Genomic DNA, 19,991 nt, shown 5'->3' with positions numbered 1-19,991 from the left:
TGAGAGTATCAGTTCACGCGGTAGATAAGGCGTGCGGCGGAATTTTGGACAGATTGAAGGGAATTTTGGCTAAGCGGGAGGCCAGCGAGAAGAAGGTTGCAATAGTCAAGACAAGAGGTAACCAGCGAGTGGACGAGGGTTTGGGTGGTCTTGCAGCTTGTCCCATCTCTCCCTCTCATCCACATGCACTTGTCCCCTTCTCTCCCTCTCATCCACATGCCTTGTCCCCTTCTCTCTCTCCTCATCCACATGTCCTTGTCCCCTTCTCTCTTCTCATCCACATGCACTTGTCCCCTGCTCTCTCTCCTCATCCACATGTCCCCTGCTCTCTCTCCTCATCCACATGCACTTGTCCCCTTCTCTCCTCATCCACGTAGCTTGTCCTCTTCTCTACCTCTCAACCATATGCACTTGTCCCCCTTCTCTCCCCCTCATTCACGCTTGTCCCCTTCTCTTCCTCTCCTCCACGCAGCTTGTCCTCTTCTCTCCTCATCCACGCAGTTTGTCCTCTTCTCTCCCTCATGCAGCATGTTTATCAAAACCCCTTCCCACTCCCCGGGCCTACCTTACATAGCCCTGGTGGTCTAGTGGTGAGGAGTCATCCTCCTACGCGCCTGCCCATATAGTCTCCACCTTCTAGACTGAAAATGTCTGCAATGAGTTTTTGCGGCAATCTCACAAGATTGCCACTGAAACTTATGACAGTCATTCTCAGTAGAGAGAGTGTAGATTGCATGGACAGGAGCGTAGGGTTGCTCCTGCCCCAGTGGCGCAACAACCAGCTCGCAAAATTTCAGAAAATCTAACAACCGGCTCTTGTGAGCCGGCTCCAGCACACCACTTCGATTAACCCTCCATTGCCCCAGGTACAAAAAATGTAGGGGCCCTTTTACTGCGCAGTGGTGAGTCCAATGCAGGCTTACTGCTCGCTCTTCCAGTACTACCGCCAGCCCAATGCAGCTGCTGGCGGTAGTCCTGCTCCAAGCATGCGCCATTTCCAGGGGAAAAGAAAACCCCTGGAAATGGTTTGTGCGGTGGTAACCCGGTGGTAATTGGGCATCGCTGCACAATGTAAAGGCACCCTGTCGCATGGCCATGTGATAAGTGTTCTCTTATCGCATGGCCATGTGTGCCTGGGTTCTTTCTACCTGCTGCAGTAAAAAAGACCCTGATGCGAAGGGAAAAATGTCCCCTGCCACTAGTGCAGGGCCCTTTTTCCTGCAGCTTGGTAAAAGGACCCCTTAGATTGTAAGCCCTCTAGGGACAGAGAAAGTACCTGCATATAATGTATGTAAAGTGCTTTAGATGTACTACAGAAAGGTGGTATACCAAATCCATGACCCATTTCCCCGTCTCCATAAACTGAGTCCAGTTCCATTGTTGCCAACTCTTGCATCACTTCTGCCACCTTGATGTTTATGATGGCAACCACCTACTCAACTAAAGCTGCTGAAAACATTGATTGCAAATGCATCAAATGTAATGTCAGGATTGAAGAGACCTCTCTACCTTCTCTTTTTACCTCCCCTGTACTTCTGCTTTGCTTAGATCCAGCCTCCAAACAGTATCAGAGGTACACTACATCTAATGAATGTTCTGCCTGATGTGAGGCTTGCTTATCAACCTATTAAATTCCATCATGTATACAGAGCTCATTGACAACCTTAATAATTTTTTTCTGGCATGTACCAATGGATACTAAAATCCCTCCTGATCACTAACTTAGAACATGGTAACAATGATCAGATTAACCACATTATCCAAAAGAAGACTAAGTTCTCTGAAGCTCAACAGAGAAGAAATATCTATAAATCCCCTAGTCCTAAATAAAGAGGGATTCCACTCCCACCCCTTGCTGTAAGTGAACCTGAACCGATGTGAACATTTTTGTTTAATCACCAATGCAAAACCACCCTATTTACTTTCTCTTGGTTGATATAACTCAATTGAGCATCCTAGCCGACCTAAATTAATCTGATTAAGAACTTGAATCCATCTTTCCAAAATGTCATCCTTTCTTGAATTATGTTACTCTTTTTGCCTCCACAACCACTGGTCTGCTATTTTATGCATCTACCATCCTTTTTGAGAAACAATTCCTTCCTTCTACTAATCCTTTTAAGCCTCATGTGATGACTTCTTGTTCAATAACTTAATTTTCAGTAAAAACTGTTTGCTTCTTGTGTTATTGATTGTACCTTTTAGGTACCTGAATCTATCATAAAGCCATTCCCCTAAGGTATATCACAGCTGGAAGTCCTTCCACCTATTCCCTTAGGGGAATAGCTTTATGATAGATTCAGATACCTAAAAGGTACAATCAATAACACAAAAAGCAAACAGTCCTTAAGTGTTCTTTTGTAGGGCTTAAAGTTGAGATTGCAAAATGTTTTGGTGGTCCTTTTATAGACTGCATCTTCTCTATCTATATTCATAATGCAACATAATATTCAGATGAGATTTCACTAATCAACTGTACAGAGACATGTCAACATTTTTATTTACTTAGTCATTCATTCACATTTATATACTGCAGTTCAGAGAACTGCTTCCTGCATTTTACTACATCCTATAGCATTACCTTGAACGTGGTCACCATCTTTTTCATTCTGTTTTACAACTTTCAGCTCATCAGATTTCCTTACCATGAAATTTCTCTACTGTTTGGTGCATATCAATGCCTCACTCCACTGATGTTTTACTTCCTTGGATTGTATGCCTCTACATATTTTTGCAATGTCTTACTTATTCTAATCCATTCTTCAAGCTTCCTTAGTCTGCTTTGCATTTTTTATAGTCTAGCTAGAATGTCCAACCTGTTGAAGATCTTAGTATCATCTAAAAAAAATACAAACTTGTCTTTCTAACTTCTCTGCAAATCATTTTAGAAAGTACTGAACAGAACTTGACCCAGGATAGACCCGAGACAACTCCACTAATAATTTAACTTTCCTTGGATTAACTCATCATTATGCTTTGCTACCTATTATTCCACCAGTATCTCAATGAGTTTACTATCTTAGGACGCACCTCCTAGGATGCTGGGTTTATTTATGAGTTTCCTGTGTATGATAGTCTTAAAGGCCTAACATCTATTTATATCACCATCCACCACTTGCCCTTGATCTAAATCTCTTGTCATCCAGTCAAATTGATCAGGTTTGTTTGGCATGCTGTCCCTTTTAGTAAAATTATGCTCTGTATTTTTTTTTTTGTTACATTTGTACCCCACGCTTTCCCACTCATGGCAGGTTCAATGCGGCTTACATGGGGCAATGGAGGGTTAAGTGACTTGCCCAGAGTCACAAGGAGCTGCCTGTGCCTGAAGTGGGAATTGAACTCAGTTCCTCAGGACCAAAGTCTGCCACCCTAACCACTAGGCCACTCCTCCACTGATCCAGTAACTAGCTAAATTCAAGATAGCCCTTTCTCTTTCCTTTTAACAATGACTCAGTTAATTTAAACACTATTATCCAAGTTGAAAATCACAGATTTCTGCACTGCAGAGTCTGGTATAGGAGTATGCCGTAAGTTTCCTTCCATTTAAGTCCAAGAGAATTTTTTCTATGGACTTTGGTAGACACTATTCATAAGGCAATTTATTCCATTTAACATAATGATTTTATTTGCAATAACAATTAAAAAAAACCCACATGCAGTAACTCTATGGTTCATAATGTTGTACCTTGCTGACATGTTGGCAAAAGGCAGGGACTGCAATCATCTGACTCAGAAAGTTTAAGTAGGCTGCAACTAGTGCCATTACACCACAGCGATTAAACATTGGCAGGTTATCCTCATTAATGATGGCCATGTCCTTCAAACAACAAGAAGCAAAATTAACTTAAAGGATCTGTATTTACAATATTAATTATTCTCTTTTGTGTTTTAGATTTTATTGAAATAGCCATTTCATGCACATGTACATACAACCCCCTCCCCCAGCAGTTTGTACATATTTCCTTTTAAGCATTTCAAACAGAGAAGAAGAAAAAAGAAAACAGCTACAAAAAAAAAAACAGTGAATCAAGGAAGAAAAACGCACATTCTGAAACTTGATTAACTTAAGTATGGTGGATACTGCTAGAAAAACATTCTCTCTTTTGTCTCATCACTAGTGCTTTCCTAGTAAATGTAATATACACTTCAATTGGTCCCAATTTTGATATCAGCAGGGAATAGTTTACATTTAAAATTTTTGCATAGGATTCTCCTTGTTCTTCCTTTTCCTTCTTCAATCCTACTCTCATTTTATCTCTCTCTAACTGCAACCTCTTATTTCCCAATTTCTTTAAAAGCCTCACTTATTAAGGCTACCTTTCCCATTTTGGGTTAATGGCAGATGACCTTGATGAATCAAGCCCTAAGAGTCACCTTGTCCTTCCTCAAAATCTTTTTTCCATTCCTTTTGACTTCCATCTTAATACGTTCCTTTCTTTTTCATTTATCATCTTGAAACTTTCTCACATTCTACAGCCTTTTTTTTCCTCCCAACATTCCCAGCCTTCTTTTTCTCTCCCTCTACAATTTTCAGCTTCTTTCTTCCTCCCATCTCCTTCCTGTTTTGAGCAGCAGGAATCCATTCCTGTCTCTCAACATCTTACTCAGTTTGTTTGTTCAAGATTCTCTGGTTTGTGGATATATATTTAAAATATTAGTGCTAACAATTCCTATTACTCCAAACTCAAGCGTGGGATAAGGACAAACTGATAATAAGAGGAGAAAGATGGGTACAACTTAAGAGAGAGCAAGGAAAAGAAAGAATGTGGGGGAAATGGATAAGGAAAATGTGGAAGGAGGGAAGGGGTGAGATGCCACGCAGAACAGTGGCAAAGCCAGATGTTAAAATATGGGCAGGCACAAAGTTTCCTCTGCCCTCCCAATGCAAAACGAAGATGCTTGAGTTGGCAGGGACCCCCATGCCCTGCCAAATGAGGACCTCCTCCTCTGGTGGCCAAAACTCTTTCCAAGCTTGGCAGCTGGAAGCAGTGTCCCTGAGTCAACGCTAGCGCACCATGCATGCTTAGTTTCTGTACATGTGTGGGGTGTCAGCAGCAGTTAGGAGACACTGCTGTTGGCTGCCAAGCTTGGAAAGAGCTCTGCCACGGGAAAAGGAGGTTCTTCAGTTGGCAGGGCTTGGGGATACCCACCAGCTGCAGCAAACGTGAACCAATTTTGGATGGGTCTGAGCCAACCCCTGGCTATGCCACTTACATAGTACTGTTGTAGATGATGGCTGATAAACACCTGCATGGTCCACCCTGTCTGCCCAACAAAACAAACTCCTAGTATATGATAACATATGCACACTTAAGCTGTCCTTGCCATTTTCAGAGCACAGATCTTAGAAATATGCCTGACATTGGCTTAATTTTCAACTACTGGATATGCCGTTGAAGCCTGTTCCAGTCCAACCGTACCTATCTAGCTATGTTTTGATTCTGTTATTTCAAAATAGGAATCCTTTATGCTTATCCCATGTGTTCTTGAATTCTGTGACTGTTTTTCTCTCCACCATCTCCCAAAGGAGGGCATTCCAGACATCCACCATCCAGTGAAGGCAAAGATATGGTTATGGGAAAAGGTGGGAAGATAAAACAGAAAGCAGAGGATAAGGCCAACAAAGGGGTAAGAGAAGAAAAAAAGAGGGGATAGAAGGGAAGTGGTTTAATTACCAGGCAAATTAGACTGAGGTAGGGGTATCTAGATTTTCAGAAAATGTTTGATAAAGTCCCTTATGACTCCTGAAAAATATTAAAAACCCATGGGATAGGAGGCAATGCTATGTTGTGGATAAAGAATTGGTTGATGGATAGAAAACAAAGGGTAGGTTAAATGGCCAGTTCTCTCAGTGAAGGAGGGTGAATAGTGGAGTGCCCCAAGAATCTGTACTGGGGCCGGTGCTATATAAAATATTTATTAATGATCTGGAAATGGGAACAGGTGAGGTGATTAAATTTGCAGACAACACAAAACTGTTGTTAAAACAAAGTTGTTTGTTAAAACCCATGCGGACTGTGAAACATTGCAGGAAGTCCTTAGGAAACTGGAAAACTGGGCATCCAAATGGCAGATGAGATTTAATGTGGTCAAATACAAAGTGATATACACTGGGAAGAATGATCCAAATCATTGTTACCTGATGCTAGATTCCATCCTAGGAGTCAGCATCCAAGAAAAAGATTTTGGTGTCATGAACAATATCCTGAAATCTTCTGCCCAGTGTGTGGCAGCAGACAAAAACGCAAACTGAACGCTAGGAATTATTAGGAAAGGGATAGAAAATAAGACAAAGAATATTATAATGCCTCTGTATCACTGCATGGTGCAACCTCACCTCAGGTATTGTGTGTAATTTTGGTTGCCGTATCTTAAAAAAAGATATATCAGAATTAGAAAAGGATCAAAAAAGGGCAGCCAAAATGATTTAGGGGTTTAGAACTCCTATCATATGAGAAAAGGGTTAGCACTCTTCAGCTTAGAAAAGATACAGCTGAGGGGGGGGGGGGGGGGGGTTACGATAGAGGTCTACACAACACTAAGTTGTATAGAACAAGTACATGTAAATCGATATTTTTAAGTACAAAGACTAGGAGACACTCAAGGAAGCTACATGGTATTACTTTTAAAACGAACAGGAGGAAATATTTTTCCATTCAACAAATAGTTAAGTTCTGGAACTTATTGACAGGATGTGGTATCAGCAGTTAGCGTATCTGTTTTTTTTTAAAAAAAGGTTTGGTCAAGTTCTTGGAGGAAAAGTCCATAATATGCTATTGAGATATGCTTGGGGAAAGACATTGCTTGTCCCTGGGATCAGCAGCACGAATCTTGCTACTGTTTGGGGTTCTGTCAGATACTTGTGACCTGAATTAGCCACTGTTGGAAGAAGGATACTGGGCTAGATGGACTATTGGCTGACCTAGTACAGCTATTCTTATGTACTTAGGATGCTGGGCCGAAGGTATTATGGAGAAAGAGAAGCAGCACAATGGGGATTGCAGACTGGAGCTAACTATCTCTTCCACAATTCCCGGTGTGTCATTTTATTCTGGGGTACTTCCATTGATGTCGCTTTTTAAGTTCTTTCTATTTCTTGGCACTTTACAGATTTCCAGCATTCTTGTTTTTCCTATCTCATTTAGAAAAGAATTCAGTTTGTTTCAAGGTACCTGGATATATCCCAGTTGGCCTCCAATGATTATCCTTTTTGGTGGAACACAAAGTTAAAATTTTTAAATGAGGTTATTCATTGGTCAAACTGGCAAAATAGGAATGAATGGTCCAATGGAAAGTTGCTCCAATTTAAAATCTTTGAAACCCTTCTGCAAGAATTTGGCTTATTACCTAAATACTATTTACAGCAGTTAAGAGATTTTATAAAGAATTCTACCATTAATTTGTTAATGATACATCAGAAATCTGACCTTGAACTATTCTGTAAGTCCCTTGTTGATGCCCCTAAGAAAGCCTCAAGAATTTATAAGATTCTTAAAGTTGCTGTCTTACATACCATTGCTGACACTAGGGCTGTACCAAATATTCGTATTCAATTCGGCCCCAAATAGTGCCTTGAATACATTATTCGTATTCGGCCAAATAGTGATTTAATTTCGAATACGAATAATCTGGGGCTCTACTGTGCTAATTCCTACTGAAATAAACACTTGTTCTCTGATTTAGCGTTGCTTCTTTTATTATTTGTTATGTAAAAGCTCAATGTCCAATTCAGCCAAATAATATTTTTAATTATTTGCATTTGGCCGAATAGTAAAATATGCTATTCAGTACAGCTCTACACATGGAAAAAGTCTGTAAGAAAGATTGTTGTCCAGGGAAGAATGTGCCTTGTTTTGAGTTCACAACCTAGTCCTTGGGGCACACCTAGCCAGTCAGGTTTCCAGCATATCCACAATGAACATGTTACATACAACTGAGAGAGTGCATGCAAATTTATCTTGTGCATATTCATTGTGGCTTATCCTAAAACTCTGACTGGCTAGGTATGTCCTGAGGACTGAAAACCCCTGGTTTAAATTATGCTAACCTTCCCCTTTTAGTTGGGATGTTGAGTTTGTTCGTGGAGTGCAGTTGGGTTTGGAAGAGATGGCCATTAGTGATGTTGGGGGGGGGGGGGGGGGTCAGGGAGATTGATACTATAGATGCTGAAAGGGGTTTGGGGTACAGATGGCTATTAGTGATATTGGGAAAGGTCTGGGGAGGGTGGAGACGGCTATTAATCATGTCGAGAGGTCGGGGGGGAGGGAGATGGCTAGTAATCATGTTTTGGGGCAGGAGAAGGATGACTACTACTGATGTCATGGGGGGGAGGTCAAAGGGTGGTGGTATGAAGGAGAGAATCATTGCTGTAGGATGCAGTAGCTTTAAAAAGCTTCAGACATGAAAACTTGGGTGAAAAAGGACAGCAGATACACATGCTCTCCTAAACTTCATTATAGCATTTTACAAAAGGTTCCACATTTGACAAAGCCTTTTGTATAATACCAGGGAAACTGACGTCCCAATATGGACTTCTTAATTCCCATTGTGATGTTCAATGTGAACGGGTTACTAATGTACTACACTACATCCATAACTATTCTCAATAAAATGCAGTTTTATGATATTTAAAAAACATTTTTGGATACTCAATGAAAAATTCTTAAATGGAAAATTTCAAAGACAGATAGAGGGAAAAATGACAGAGCACTACTTTTAATCATATAACAGAAAATGTAATGTTAAAATTGGGAAAGAGGATTCCAGTATAACAAACTTACACAATGATCCTAAAATAACATACCTGTAATGCAATGGCAAGCCGAATGAGGTCAATAACCACTTCTTCATTGGCTAGCTCAATAGTTAACAGTGCTAAAGCAGTGTAGAGTAATTCAAAGTTCTTTTGGACATTGTCTTCTTCTTTGCAGCCCAGGTAGATATGTCTGTATAATTGCTGCCCGTGCTTAAAACAAGGAGAAATTACTGTCAAATTATCTGATATTTTTCTGTCGATGGGACTGAAACTGAATGGAGCTTGAAACATTGTAAATGCTGTTTGAAGAAACACATTCTGCCATTTACCACATACTTTATTCAAAATGTTATTAACCTAGAAGCAAAACTGATTCAATTGTCTTTGTTCACATAGCACACTCTGACTGTGATATTAGCTTTTCTATTGCTTTTAGGGACCATAAATAAAAAATGTGTAGACCTATAGCTAACCAGATGAAATAAATGGCAACATATAGAGAGAGAGAAGAGAGGAAGGGTGAGCTATAGGGACAGAACAGAGATGGTGAAATACATCAACAAGGAAGGCTTTGCATGAGGGAGAAAAAACAAGATGGGGAAGGTACAAGAGGGATGGATGGGAAAGTAGGGATAGATAAAGAGAGATGGAAGAGATGAACTGGCAGAGAAAGGAGACAGATGAAGAAATGCTGGGTACAAGTTTAAGCTGGACAAGAAAGAAAAGCTGAATTATGTGTATGAAAGAGATGGAAGCAAAAAGCAAAAGGAAAGTTCAGGAAACCAGCTTAAATTAGAGAAAAACTAGGCTGAATAAGGAGAAAGTGGGATGAGAAGAAACAAATATGGAGAAATAGGGAGCAGAGAGAAAAGTTTGAGGGAGGAGGAATAAAATACAGATGGAAAAAGAAGGGGTCAGAAAGAAGGAGACACATACAGAGGAGAGAAAACTGGAGGGTGAGAGAGGTGGGATACAGGAATGAGACTGAGGAAAAATAGAAACATGTGAGGTGTAAACTGTGGGGTGAGATGGAGAGAAGAATAGAGAAAGGTAATATGACAGAATGATTTAAAAGATACATAGAGACAGAAAAAGGTAAAGAGAAAAATGAAAGGCCATGAAAATGAGAGCCAGAAGAGGACACAATCAGAGATTGAAAAAGTTTGATAAGGAAAACAAAAATAAAAATAGAAGTTTTTTAAAATTGTAGATATTTGGAGGTCACGTGGTGCCAAGCTAAAAAGTAGGCAAGGCCATTTGACATTATTTGATTAATGAAGTTTTGATGGCTCAGTGTCAGACAGAACGTTTATTGATATTACTACTCATTGCTGTGAAACAGGTCTAAATTGTTCACAGATAAATGATACAACCATTTTTTTCCTTTTTTATACACCTATATTGGTCTTCTTGTACTGGGAGAATGGGCATGCAAGTGGCAGATGAAGTTCAATGTTGACAAGTGCAAAGTGATGCATGTGGGTAAGAGGAACCCGAATTATAGCTACGTCTTGCAAGGTTCCGCGTTAGGAGTTACGGATCAAGAAAGGGATCTGGGTGTCGTCGTCGTCGATGATACGCTGAAACCTTCTGCTCAGTGTGCTGCTGCGGCTAGGAAAGCGAATAGAATGTTGGGTGTTATTAGGAAGGGTATGGAGTCCAGGTGTGCGGATGTTATAATGCCGTTGTATCGCTCCATGGTGCGACCGCACCTGGAGTATTGTGTTCAGTACTGGTCTCCGTATCTCAAAAAAGATATAGTAGAATTGGAAAAGGTACAGCGAAGGGCGACGAAAATGATAGTGGGGATGGGACGACTTTCCTATGAAGAGAGGCTGAGAAGGCTAGGGCTTTTCAGCTTGGAGAAGAGACGGCTGAGGGGAGATATGATAGAAGTGTATAAAATACTGAGTTGAATGGATCGGGTGGATGTGAAGCGACTGTTCACGCTATCCAAAAATACTAGGACTAGAGGGCATGAGTTGAAGCTACAGTGTGGTAAATTTAAAACGAATCGGAGAAAATTTTTCTTCACCCAACGTGTAATTAGACTCTGGAATTCGTTGCCGGAGAACGTGGTACGGGCGGTTAGCTTGACGGAGTTTAAAAAGGGGTTAGATAGATTCCTAAAGGACAAGTCCATAGACCGCTATTAAATGGACTTGGAAAAATTCCGCATTTTTAGGTATAACTTGTCTGGAATGTTTTTACGTTTGGGGAGCGTGCCAGGTGCCCTTGACCTGGATTGGCCACTGTCGGTGACAGGATGCTGGGCTAGATGGACCTTTGGTCTTTCCCAGTATGGCACTACTTATGTACTTATGTACTGTGCAGGTACATAGTTACTTCTTGAGTCAAACATTTCAAGATATTTAATTCTAATTCAGTTGTGCTACATTGGTATGTATTTTCAAATGTGAAGCTATGATAATATACTGAAATATAGGCACTTTTTGCATTCTGTACTATGTTGTTGGTTTATCTAAATAGTACGGATCTTCCTAAAACTACAGAAACAGATAAGAGTATTGTTAAATGTGCCCATTTGTTGTTGTTACATTTGTACCCCGCGCTTTCCCACTCATGGCAGGCTCAATGCGGCTTACATGGGGCAATGGAGGGTTAAGTGACTTGCCCAGAGTCACAAGGAGCTGCCTGAAGTGGGAATCGAACTCAGTTCCTCAGTTCCCCAGGACCAAAGTCCACCACCCTAACCACTAGGCCACTCCTCCACTATCAATACATGAACTGTACTTGGCCTTTAGGCAAAGCACAATGGGTAAGTCCCTGAGGCCTGACGGCTTTAAAGCTGAATTTTACAAAATAATTCTGGAAAGTATTGCCCTTACTTATTAAAGCACAAGAAAAACTGCCAGACTCTTTAGTGTTAGCCCAAATTATTGTCTTGTTAAAAACAGACAAGGATCATTCTTTTCCCACCTCTTATAGGCTGATTTCTTTATTGAATTTTGAAATAAAATTATTTCCAAAATTTTGGCAAATAGGTTAGCATAGATTTTTCCCTCCTTGATAGCAGAATTGCATGTAGGTTTTGTTCAGGGTCACACTGCAGTTAAAAACATTAGAGCTATTTTAACATTTCTCAAAGTAGCTTGCCATAGCAAGCAACCTTCTTTACTGGTAAGCTTTGATGCCAAAAAGGCATTTGATAGAGTACATTTGGATTTTTTAATTGGGGTGCTAGAGGTATATGGCATTCAAGAAACTACATGTGATGCCATTAAGGCTCAGTATACCAATCTTCAAGCAGTTATATTGGTTAATGGAATACAACTGCAATCATTTAATATATGCTGAGGAACCAGACAGGGATGACCCTCCTCCCCCTATTTGCAATATTTTTAGATCCATCGATTACAGAAATCTTACACAATGTGGAGGTAGAGGGAGTGCATTTAGGACATCAGGAATTCAAAATTTCAGCATTTTCTGATGACCTACTAGACCATTTTGTCAACCCTCAAGCATCAATGGTGACTTTTCAGGTTTTAAGTACAGCCACCCAGACCAGGAAGTTTTGTATGGACAGAAATCTGATGTGGTAAAGGCGGTTAGCTTAGCGGAGTTTAAAAAAGGTTTGGCCGGCTTCCTAAAGGAAAAGTCCTTAGACTGTTATTAAATGGACTTGGGGAAAATCCAGTTTCTGGGATAAGCAGTATAAAATGTTTTGTACATTTTTGGGATCTTGCCGGGTATCTGTGACCTGGATTGGCCACTCTTTCACTGTGTCTAATGAACGGTAATTTGTTGTGGGCTTAGAACTCCCAATCACCTTAAAAAGTTGGCTCCTGTGGCTGGAGTTATTGTAATCCTTAATGTGGACCAGGTATCTCTTTTCCTTTACTTCCCACCATAACAAAAGAGCTGATCTATTATCTAGTATGACCCATAGCACCCAATTCAAAGTCATATTGCCTTAAACTGTACACCTAACCCACTACATATTTTCCCCATAAGAAAATTCTCCAAATGAAGAGGATCCAAAAAACCCATAAATTTTCCTTTTATAAAAAGTGAAAACATTTACATCAAAATCTCAAGAAGAAAGCTGCACCAAAAGCTAACATTACACCTGATGTGGAGAAAACTTCTCCTCTCAGCTTGTTAGTTTGGAGATATTCAGGAACAGCTGATTGCCTGGGATCCCACCCAGAAGAGGAACATACCTGGCCTTTTATTTTTAACTCTAGGAGGCCAAGGGGAAGAAATCCACATGCACCCCACTAATAAATAAAAAAATATAGATCAAAGGCCTTTGGGGGAGAGAAGAGGGTCACACCTACAATCAGGCAGTGCATCCAGAACTGTCTCAACTCTTTCCATCTCTCTGCTCCATTTTATTAACTAAAGGAATGCATTAAGTCACAGAGTCAGCAGGTATACAATATACATGATTTGATATATGGTATAAACAGTACAAGATATAGATGCTAATTGGTTGAAGATCATATTCAACTATCAGCATTCTACAGAACAAAGGTCAGACAGCTACTAGCTATTTTGGTAAAGATCATTATCATTCCAGTAAAGATCATTAACATTTATAGGAATAAGGAACTAATATACATTATTCCACATTATATTTCCACGCTCAGACATCTACATATTTCGCTTTCACTTCCTTAAGCTTGCTGAAACTGTTAATTCAGCAAGTATCAGTAAACTGTAACTAGGTTAAATGCATCTGTCCTGCTCTGTCTTAAAATTATCTCAATTTCACATTTTTAATGCTTAACTCTTGATATTCCCTTCTGAGCTGGGGGTCCTATCATTTTCATAATACATTCTTAATATCATCACAGGTAAACGTTTTTGGCCATCAAAAATGACCTCTTTCCAACAAAAATACCAAAGCCTTGTCAAGTTCTAATGAAAAGCAGACCAAAGGAGTGGCTCTTTTGGAGGCCTTATCTTTGGACTGTCCTCAAAACGTTCTAGGGTACCAGACATTACCGACATGTCCAAACTAACCCTTGGTCTGATTCTGCACCACACTAGATGAAGAAATATAATACCCTTTTAGAGATACTAGCAGAAGTTCATGAAAACATTTTCTCAACATTTCTAATGGAAACAGTAATTGAGGCCTTCAAAAATTTTAAAAATCACATGTTTATGGCCTCAGTTCTACTTGTGGCTAACTCTGATGATGCATTGTCAAACTATCTTTAATATGTACCAGACCTGTAACATATAGAGATGCCACCAGAGACTCCAACTTGGCCAATCCTTTTATGATGATTTTCTAATTTGACCACTGTCTGTTTAGAAAATTTATGTTCTAAATTCCTGAATAAGTACCTCTGTCTGAGATACAATGATGCTCTATTAACTAAAAATACTTTAGCCCCTACAGGAGGAGCCCCACCTCAAAATGAAAGTTAAACCACTTTGGGGAAGAGAACCAATGCCCCCCCCCCCCCCCCCCCCCCCCCCAAGGCAGAGTCTTTAATAGTAGACACTAGTAGGTAATAAGGAAGAAATCATGCCTTGATATTTCCCCAAATAAACCAGTCAACAACAGAAGAGACCCTTTTCAATTCAAAAGGGGGAACGGTAGTGTCCTTACGTCATAGTTTAAAGAAACCCCAGATGTCTGAGGAGGACTGGTTACCTGCATTTTTGGCATACCAGAACATGGCCCACAGAATAAAAATCTATAGGCCCTTGCATAGAATTGGACTTTTCACTTTTCATGTATTGCAACTTGATCTTCCTCCTTTCTGTAAATATTCAGTAAGATCACTCAGTAGCAGCAAAAAAGTATACCCCTTTGGTCAAACATATGTCACCACATACCACTGGATGAGATTTTCAATTCTGCTGCCAGCATCTCTCAATAACCTCAGCATAGGGGTGCCTAACTTGCCCATGATCTTCTAGTCTTGTCTCTTTTACTCAGCTCCTAGACCAGGAAACACCAGAAGTCTGTCCAGTGACAGTTCACTCACATACTGCATGCTCTGTCAGCTACTGCAGGCCCAAGTTTTAAGTGCTGCCACTGTCTCCTCCCAATGACAAGAAAACAGAAGGCACCTGGACTATTCTTGATCTTCTGGCCTGTTCTTTACTCACTACTCAGACTGGCAGGTTTCAGGAATCTCCCTAGCAACAGCCCACTCAGACAGTATGTGGTGTCTCTTTTGAAGCTTCTTTAAATAGTTCTATTGAAATTCTTCATTTGGGCAACAGTGTTATTATGGGTGACATATACCACAGGTAACCCCAGAATGCTATTTATCCCTAAGAATATACTAACCAGCAAAATGGTCTGTGCCAGAGCCGGTGGTTGGGAGGAGGGGCAGGTGGTTGGGAGGCGGGGATAGTGCTGGGCAGACTTATACGGTCTGTGCCCTGAAGAGCACAGGTACAAATCAAAGTAGGGTACATACAAAAAGCAGCAAATATGAGTTATCTTGTTGGGCAGACTGGATGGACCGTGCAGGTCTTTTTCTGCCGTCATCTACTATGTTACTATGTTACCTTTATGCTCTTTTGCCTACTTGTACTTTGTCATCATACTATAATGGGTAGGAACAGGGAATACAGATCAATTTCCAAATCTGAACAGTGCACCCTAGTAATAATGTCACATATGACATCATACACTGTACAAAGATGAGCTAAATCCCAGCTTTTTAGGGTAATAATATACCAATATATTTATGCTCATAGTAATGGAATGCAGAGAAGCTACTTACTGTGATGGATTACTATTTATCCCAGATTAGCAGGTAATAAGCTGAATCAAATATACTATATTGTGGTAAATTCAAATGGAGAAGAAAGTAAACAGTACCAAGCTTTCATGCTGGTTAACTATAGCAGTTCCACAGTTCTACTGATTTTGAAGGAACAGATTGCAGGAACACCGTCAGGAAGTTTTTCAAACTTACTTTATTATATAAGACTAACCTCTACAAGAATGTGCTTACCTTTTTCATGAAACTGACATCTTGCTTCGATATTTTTTCTCTTTTTATCTTTAGATCAGACACTTCAGGTATAATTCTAAAACAATCAACATAACATATCAGGTGAAAAGTAACTTTCCTTGACCATAATTGCCACGATTAGCAAAATAGATGTTGACACACTACCCTCAGCAATTAAAATTATTATTCACTTTTATGTTTTAATTGGAACAGGAAAAAGTATTGATAAGAAACTTAGGAGTCTGGCTGGATTATAAATTAGAATTTAAAGACCAGACTTCCATAGTGGTTAGAACTTCTTTTGCCAATTTAAGGTTTTTGAGGAGAGTGCGAGATTTATTAAATAGAGGATTTGGCAACTTTGATTCATGCTTTTATAACACTGAGAGTGGATTACTGCATTTCTCTTTATTGTGGTTTGCCTAAATATTAGCTAAAAAGATACAGTTATACAATAATAATAAAAAAAATCATCAAATCATGTTACACCATCCTTAGAAATTCACATTGGTTGCCTTTTGAGTGTTGAACAAGTTTATCATATGATTAATTTTCAAAACAGTCCATTATATTTAAGAGAGTTGTTACCTTATGAACCTTCTAGGTCATTGCATTCATCTCAAAATATTTTTTTCCAAATACCTAACAGAATCAAATATGTATCAACATCTTCTCATACATTTAGTTATATGGGATCTAAACTGTGGAATGAGATTCCAATGGATTTTAAAAAGTTTTCATATTTTAATTCAACAGTTGAAAGCTTGGAGCTTTCAAAAATAATATTCTTAAGTGTAAGATTTATTTGAAGTGATGGTGTTTGGAGTTTACATAAGGAAAGAAAAGAGGGAGAAAGATGAGGAAAAGATTTTTTAAAGACTAGTTTGTAGATTAGGTGGTTTATCATTATTTTGTATGTGTTTTTGCTTAATTTTATGTATATTGTATTATTTAATGATTATTATTTTTTTAAACGTAAAGTTTCAAGCTGCTTTGGTGAAGTATGTTGTAAAATAAAGTAAAATGGTCTTCTAGGGGGTAAATTAATAAAGCATTTCTTGCATGTAAAGCATGTTTTACAAGTGGGAAATGTTTGCTATAAAACTGTGTAGGTATACACACACATAGATGTACACATGCCCACAACAGCATGCATACTGTTAAGTGGACTCCACACAGGCATTCCTAGAGGCAGCATTTGGGTGGACCTGCAAGACGCTTGAGTATAACTGCAGAATACATGGAAAAAGTTGCACATGCCTTAGAGCAGGTATAACTCGGTACATCAGCATTTTTGCACTACTGGAGATTATTCACAGAACCTATTTTATATAGGAACAATCAAGAACATGTTGTCTTTGGCACTTCTGTGAGCCCGACATGGCATTTTTCTTTTTTTTTTTTCTTTTTCCTTAAAATTTAAAACAGTTTACAATAATTCACCAAAGATGACTTTGTCAAGTTATGTGCCAAGAAATACAACGGAAAATATTTAGGGATAATTCCCTCTTTTACCAATTTTTTTACAGGCATTAGTCCATTAGGAGGGAGACTGATCAATACACCATAACCCGAAAGGAGGTATACAAAAAAAGAAAAAGAAAATAGGAAAGCAAGGTTTAATTAACTGCATCTAAACTCTTTAAAAAGTCCAGAGGTCGTTACAAGTCAGGTTTTAGGAGCTCTTGCGTCCAAAAAAGAACGAAGTTGTGAAGGATCAAAAAAATGAAAACATTATCAATCTGTATTACGCATTTACATGGAAACCTTAACTGAAATTTAGCACCCAAGTTCAAAGCTTCCTGCCGCATAGCTAGAAACGTCTTCTTTCTTTTCTGTGTCCATCTGGAAACGTCAGGAAATATCTGAATCTTTTCTCCCATAAAAGTAACTGAAGCAGATTGTCTCAAATAAAGTCTTAACAAAGCTTCCTGATCTTGAAGAAATACAAAAGAGACCAGTAAGGTGGCACGAAAATCCACCTCTTCTTGTGACCTCTCTAAAAGAGCTGAAACATTTAAGCTATCAGAAGATGAGTCAGCCACCTCTTCACCTTGTAATCTAGCTTCCCGAGTAGAGGAAATTGGTAAATAATAAAGCTTTTGTAATGGAGGAAGCCCAGTTTCAGAGTATTGGAAAACTTCTTTTAAACATTTATGGAATACATCCCGTGGGGAGCTTAGTTTAACAGATGGAAAATTTAATAGTCTCAAGTTTAATGATCTAGCTCTATTTTCTAAGTTCTCCAATTTTCGATGAACTGTATTTGCATCTTGTAGCAGTTTATGTTCTACCTCTTTTACCTGGGATAAAGATAATTCACAATCTTTCAAACTATTCTCCTGATGGGTTAGTCGAGATTGAATTGTTTCAATCATTGAGGCATTCATCTAGCCAACCATAAGGACTCAAACATTACCTTTGCAGGTCTTACCAATGGTTGTAAAGTTGTATCAGGTCTAGGCCGTGTTTCACTCACCATTGACGGTCTAGATATTGTCTCTAATCCTGACAAGTTCAACCCGGCAACTGAAGAGGTAACTAAGAGGCTCAGATTTTCAGGGGAAACCCCATCCTGGAGTGTCACTGTATCAGAAGGAAGCCCCTCCTTAGCCGGTTCAGAGACCCCAACTTCCGAGGTCTCGACGGGCTTGCTTCCCGACATGCTCCCCGCTCCTTGAGCCTGCTGTACTGGACTTCGCAGGCTAAGAGAAATCTCACTTTCCTGAGCAGGACTCCTCTCTGTACCGGTCAAAGGAATGCCCTGGGATACAGTAGGCGTCGTATATGCTGTGATCAGAGCCTAACGAAGAGCTGGGATTGCACAGGGTAAGGAGGAAGCTCCTCTAATCTTTCCCTTTCTCTTTGGCATAATAAAAAAATCAGGAAATACGTTAAAGGAGAAAAAATTCTCCCGGAGCTCAGCATAGCACATCTGACCTCGACACCATCTGGGTCAGTCTCAGCAGACATGGCATTTTTCATATTCAATTAAGTCAAGTTGCCTTTGATGATGTTGTAACTCACCAACCCAGCTACGTTATTTTTTAAAATAATTTTTGCAATTGTTTGCTTTATTATTTTGATTGAACATTTTGACAGTTTGTGTGGACCAATGATTATATATTTTAAAATCTTCTCCTGAAATAAGGGGAAGTTTGCTATATGATGAACCAAATTATTTTATAAAAATGTATCTATATGATTGATTTTTGAGTGCATTTCATGTCTTTACAAACAGGCATAAAATAGCTCTACTTTTTAAAATATATATAGGCACTTTGTTCTAAAATTACCCTCCATGTGTGCAATGCCAAGAAAATTGTACACTTATTCTCTTCAATGGACACAAAATAAAATTCTCTTTAATAAATGATGCCTGCATTTGTCCAAAAATTGGTTATCCTCAGAATATATTGTGAAACAGATTAATTCACGTGTACTGAACTCTGTCACACAAAAGAGGACAGAAGAAAACAGCAGCATATACAGAATGACTTTGTTTTGGACAAATATAACTAAGAACATGTACCACTTTGATAATTGTTTGAGGGGGGGGGGGGAGAGGCGAAGGTATCATCGTGGGCTATTGGTAACTATGCCTCACTGAATAAAATAACATATCTTAATAGTAGCCCACATTGATAAATATACCTCTTAAATGTTAAGCAACCCAAGTGTCACAACGAAGCCAGTATAAAATGAGATCTTACCTTATTCCTCTAAGTTTTGCTCTGTTATCATGGCGATCAATAAGGTTGTGCAATATTTCCAAAACCAGTTGTCTTAGCTCAGAGTCTTCCATGAGTGATACAGACAATAAAGGATCTAGAATTGGAGATGGAAGAGCAGCAGCAATGGTCTTCGCTTTGTATCCTGAGGTTACCTGCATTTAAAAGAAAATGCAAGGTCTGAATATACTATATGCTATACTTTTCATGTGAAGATAAAATGATTCCCAGTTAAGAATATATTAAATAATTTCACAGTGAATAAGGTTATCTTTATTTTCTAAAGGCTACTGTTACTACTATAACTACACTAAAAACTTTAAAAGGGGTAACCAAGTTCTTCTGTTGTAAAAAAAAAAAAAATTGACCGAGGCAGGTGGCCAATTTATCGAGGTCTGAGCTTTCGAGGACCAGAGCCTACATTAACAATTTTGCTATGGCTACTCCTCCTCTTCTTACCATTGTAAGGATGCTAATGTAGCAGCACATGGGCTAATATTCAGCAGACCGGCAAACAGTTAAAAGTTAACTTTAGGTCTGCTGCTAAAT

General features: G+C 39.2%; 1 protein-coding gene across 4 annotated transcripts in view; it reads right to left on the bottom strand.

Annotated features, from left to right (window-relative positions):
* EFR3A (EFR3 homolog A) overlaps positions 1–19,991 on the bottom strand; it is a 384,301-nt gene that overhangs the window by 25,131 nt on the left and 339,179 nt on the right. For all 4 annotated transcript variants that reach the window (XM_030219255.1, XM_030219247.1, XM_030219262.1 and 1 more), the window contains 4 exons: positions 19,425–19,597; positions 15,712–15,787; positions 8,804–8,965; positions 3,686–3,817 (listed from right to left, as the gene is read on the bottom strand). In XM_030219255.1, the coding sequence (XP_030075115.1) occupies positions 3,686–3,817; positions 8,804–8,965; positions 15,712–15,787; positions 19,425–19,597 (543 nt within the window). The remainder of the gene's footprint in view (positions 1–3,685; positions 3,818–8,803; positions 8,966–15,711; positions 15,788–19,424; positions 19,598–19,991) is intronic.

Source organism: Microcaecilia unicolor, chromosome 1 (genome assembly GCF_901765095.1).
Source record: "Microcaecilia unicolor chromosome 1, aMicUni1.1, whole genome shotgun sequence".
Classification (NCBI taxonomy): Eukaryota; Metazoa; Chordata; class Amphibia; order Gymnophiona; family Siphonopidae; genus Microcaecilia; species Microcaecilia unicolor.
This window is presented reverse-complemented; position numbering and strand designations above follow the sequence as displayed.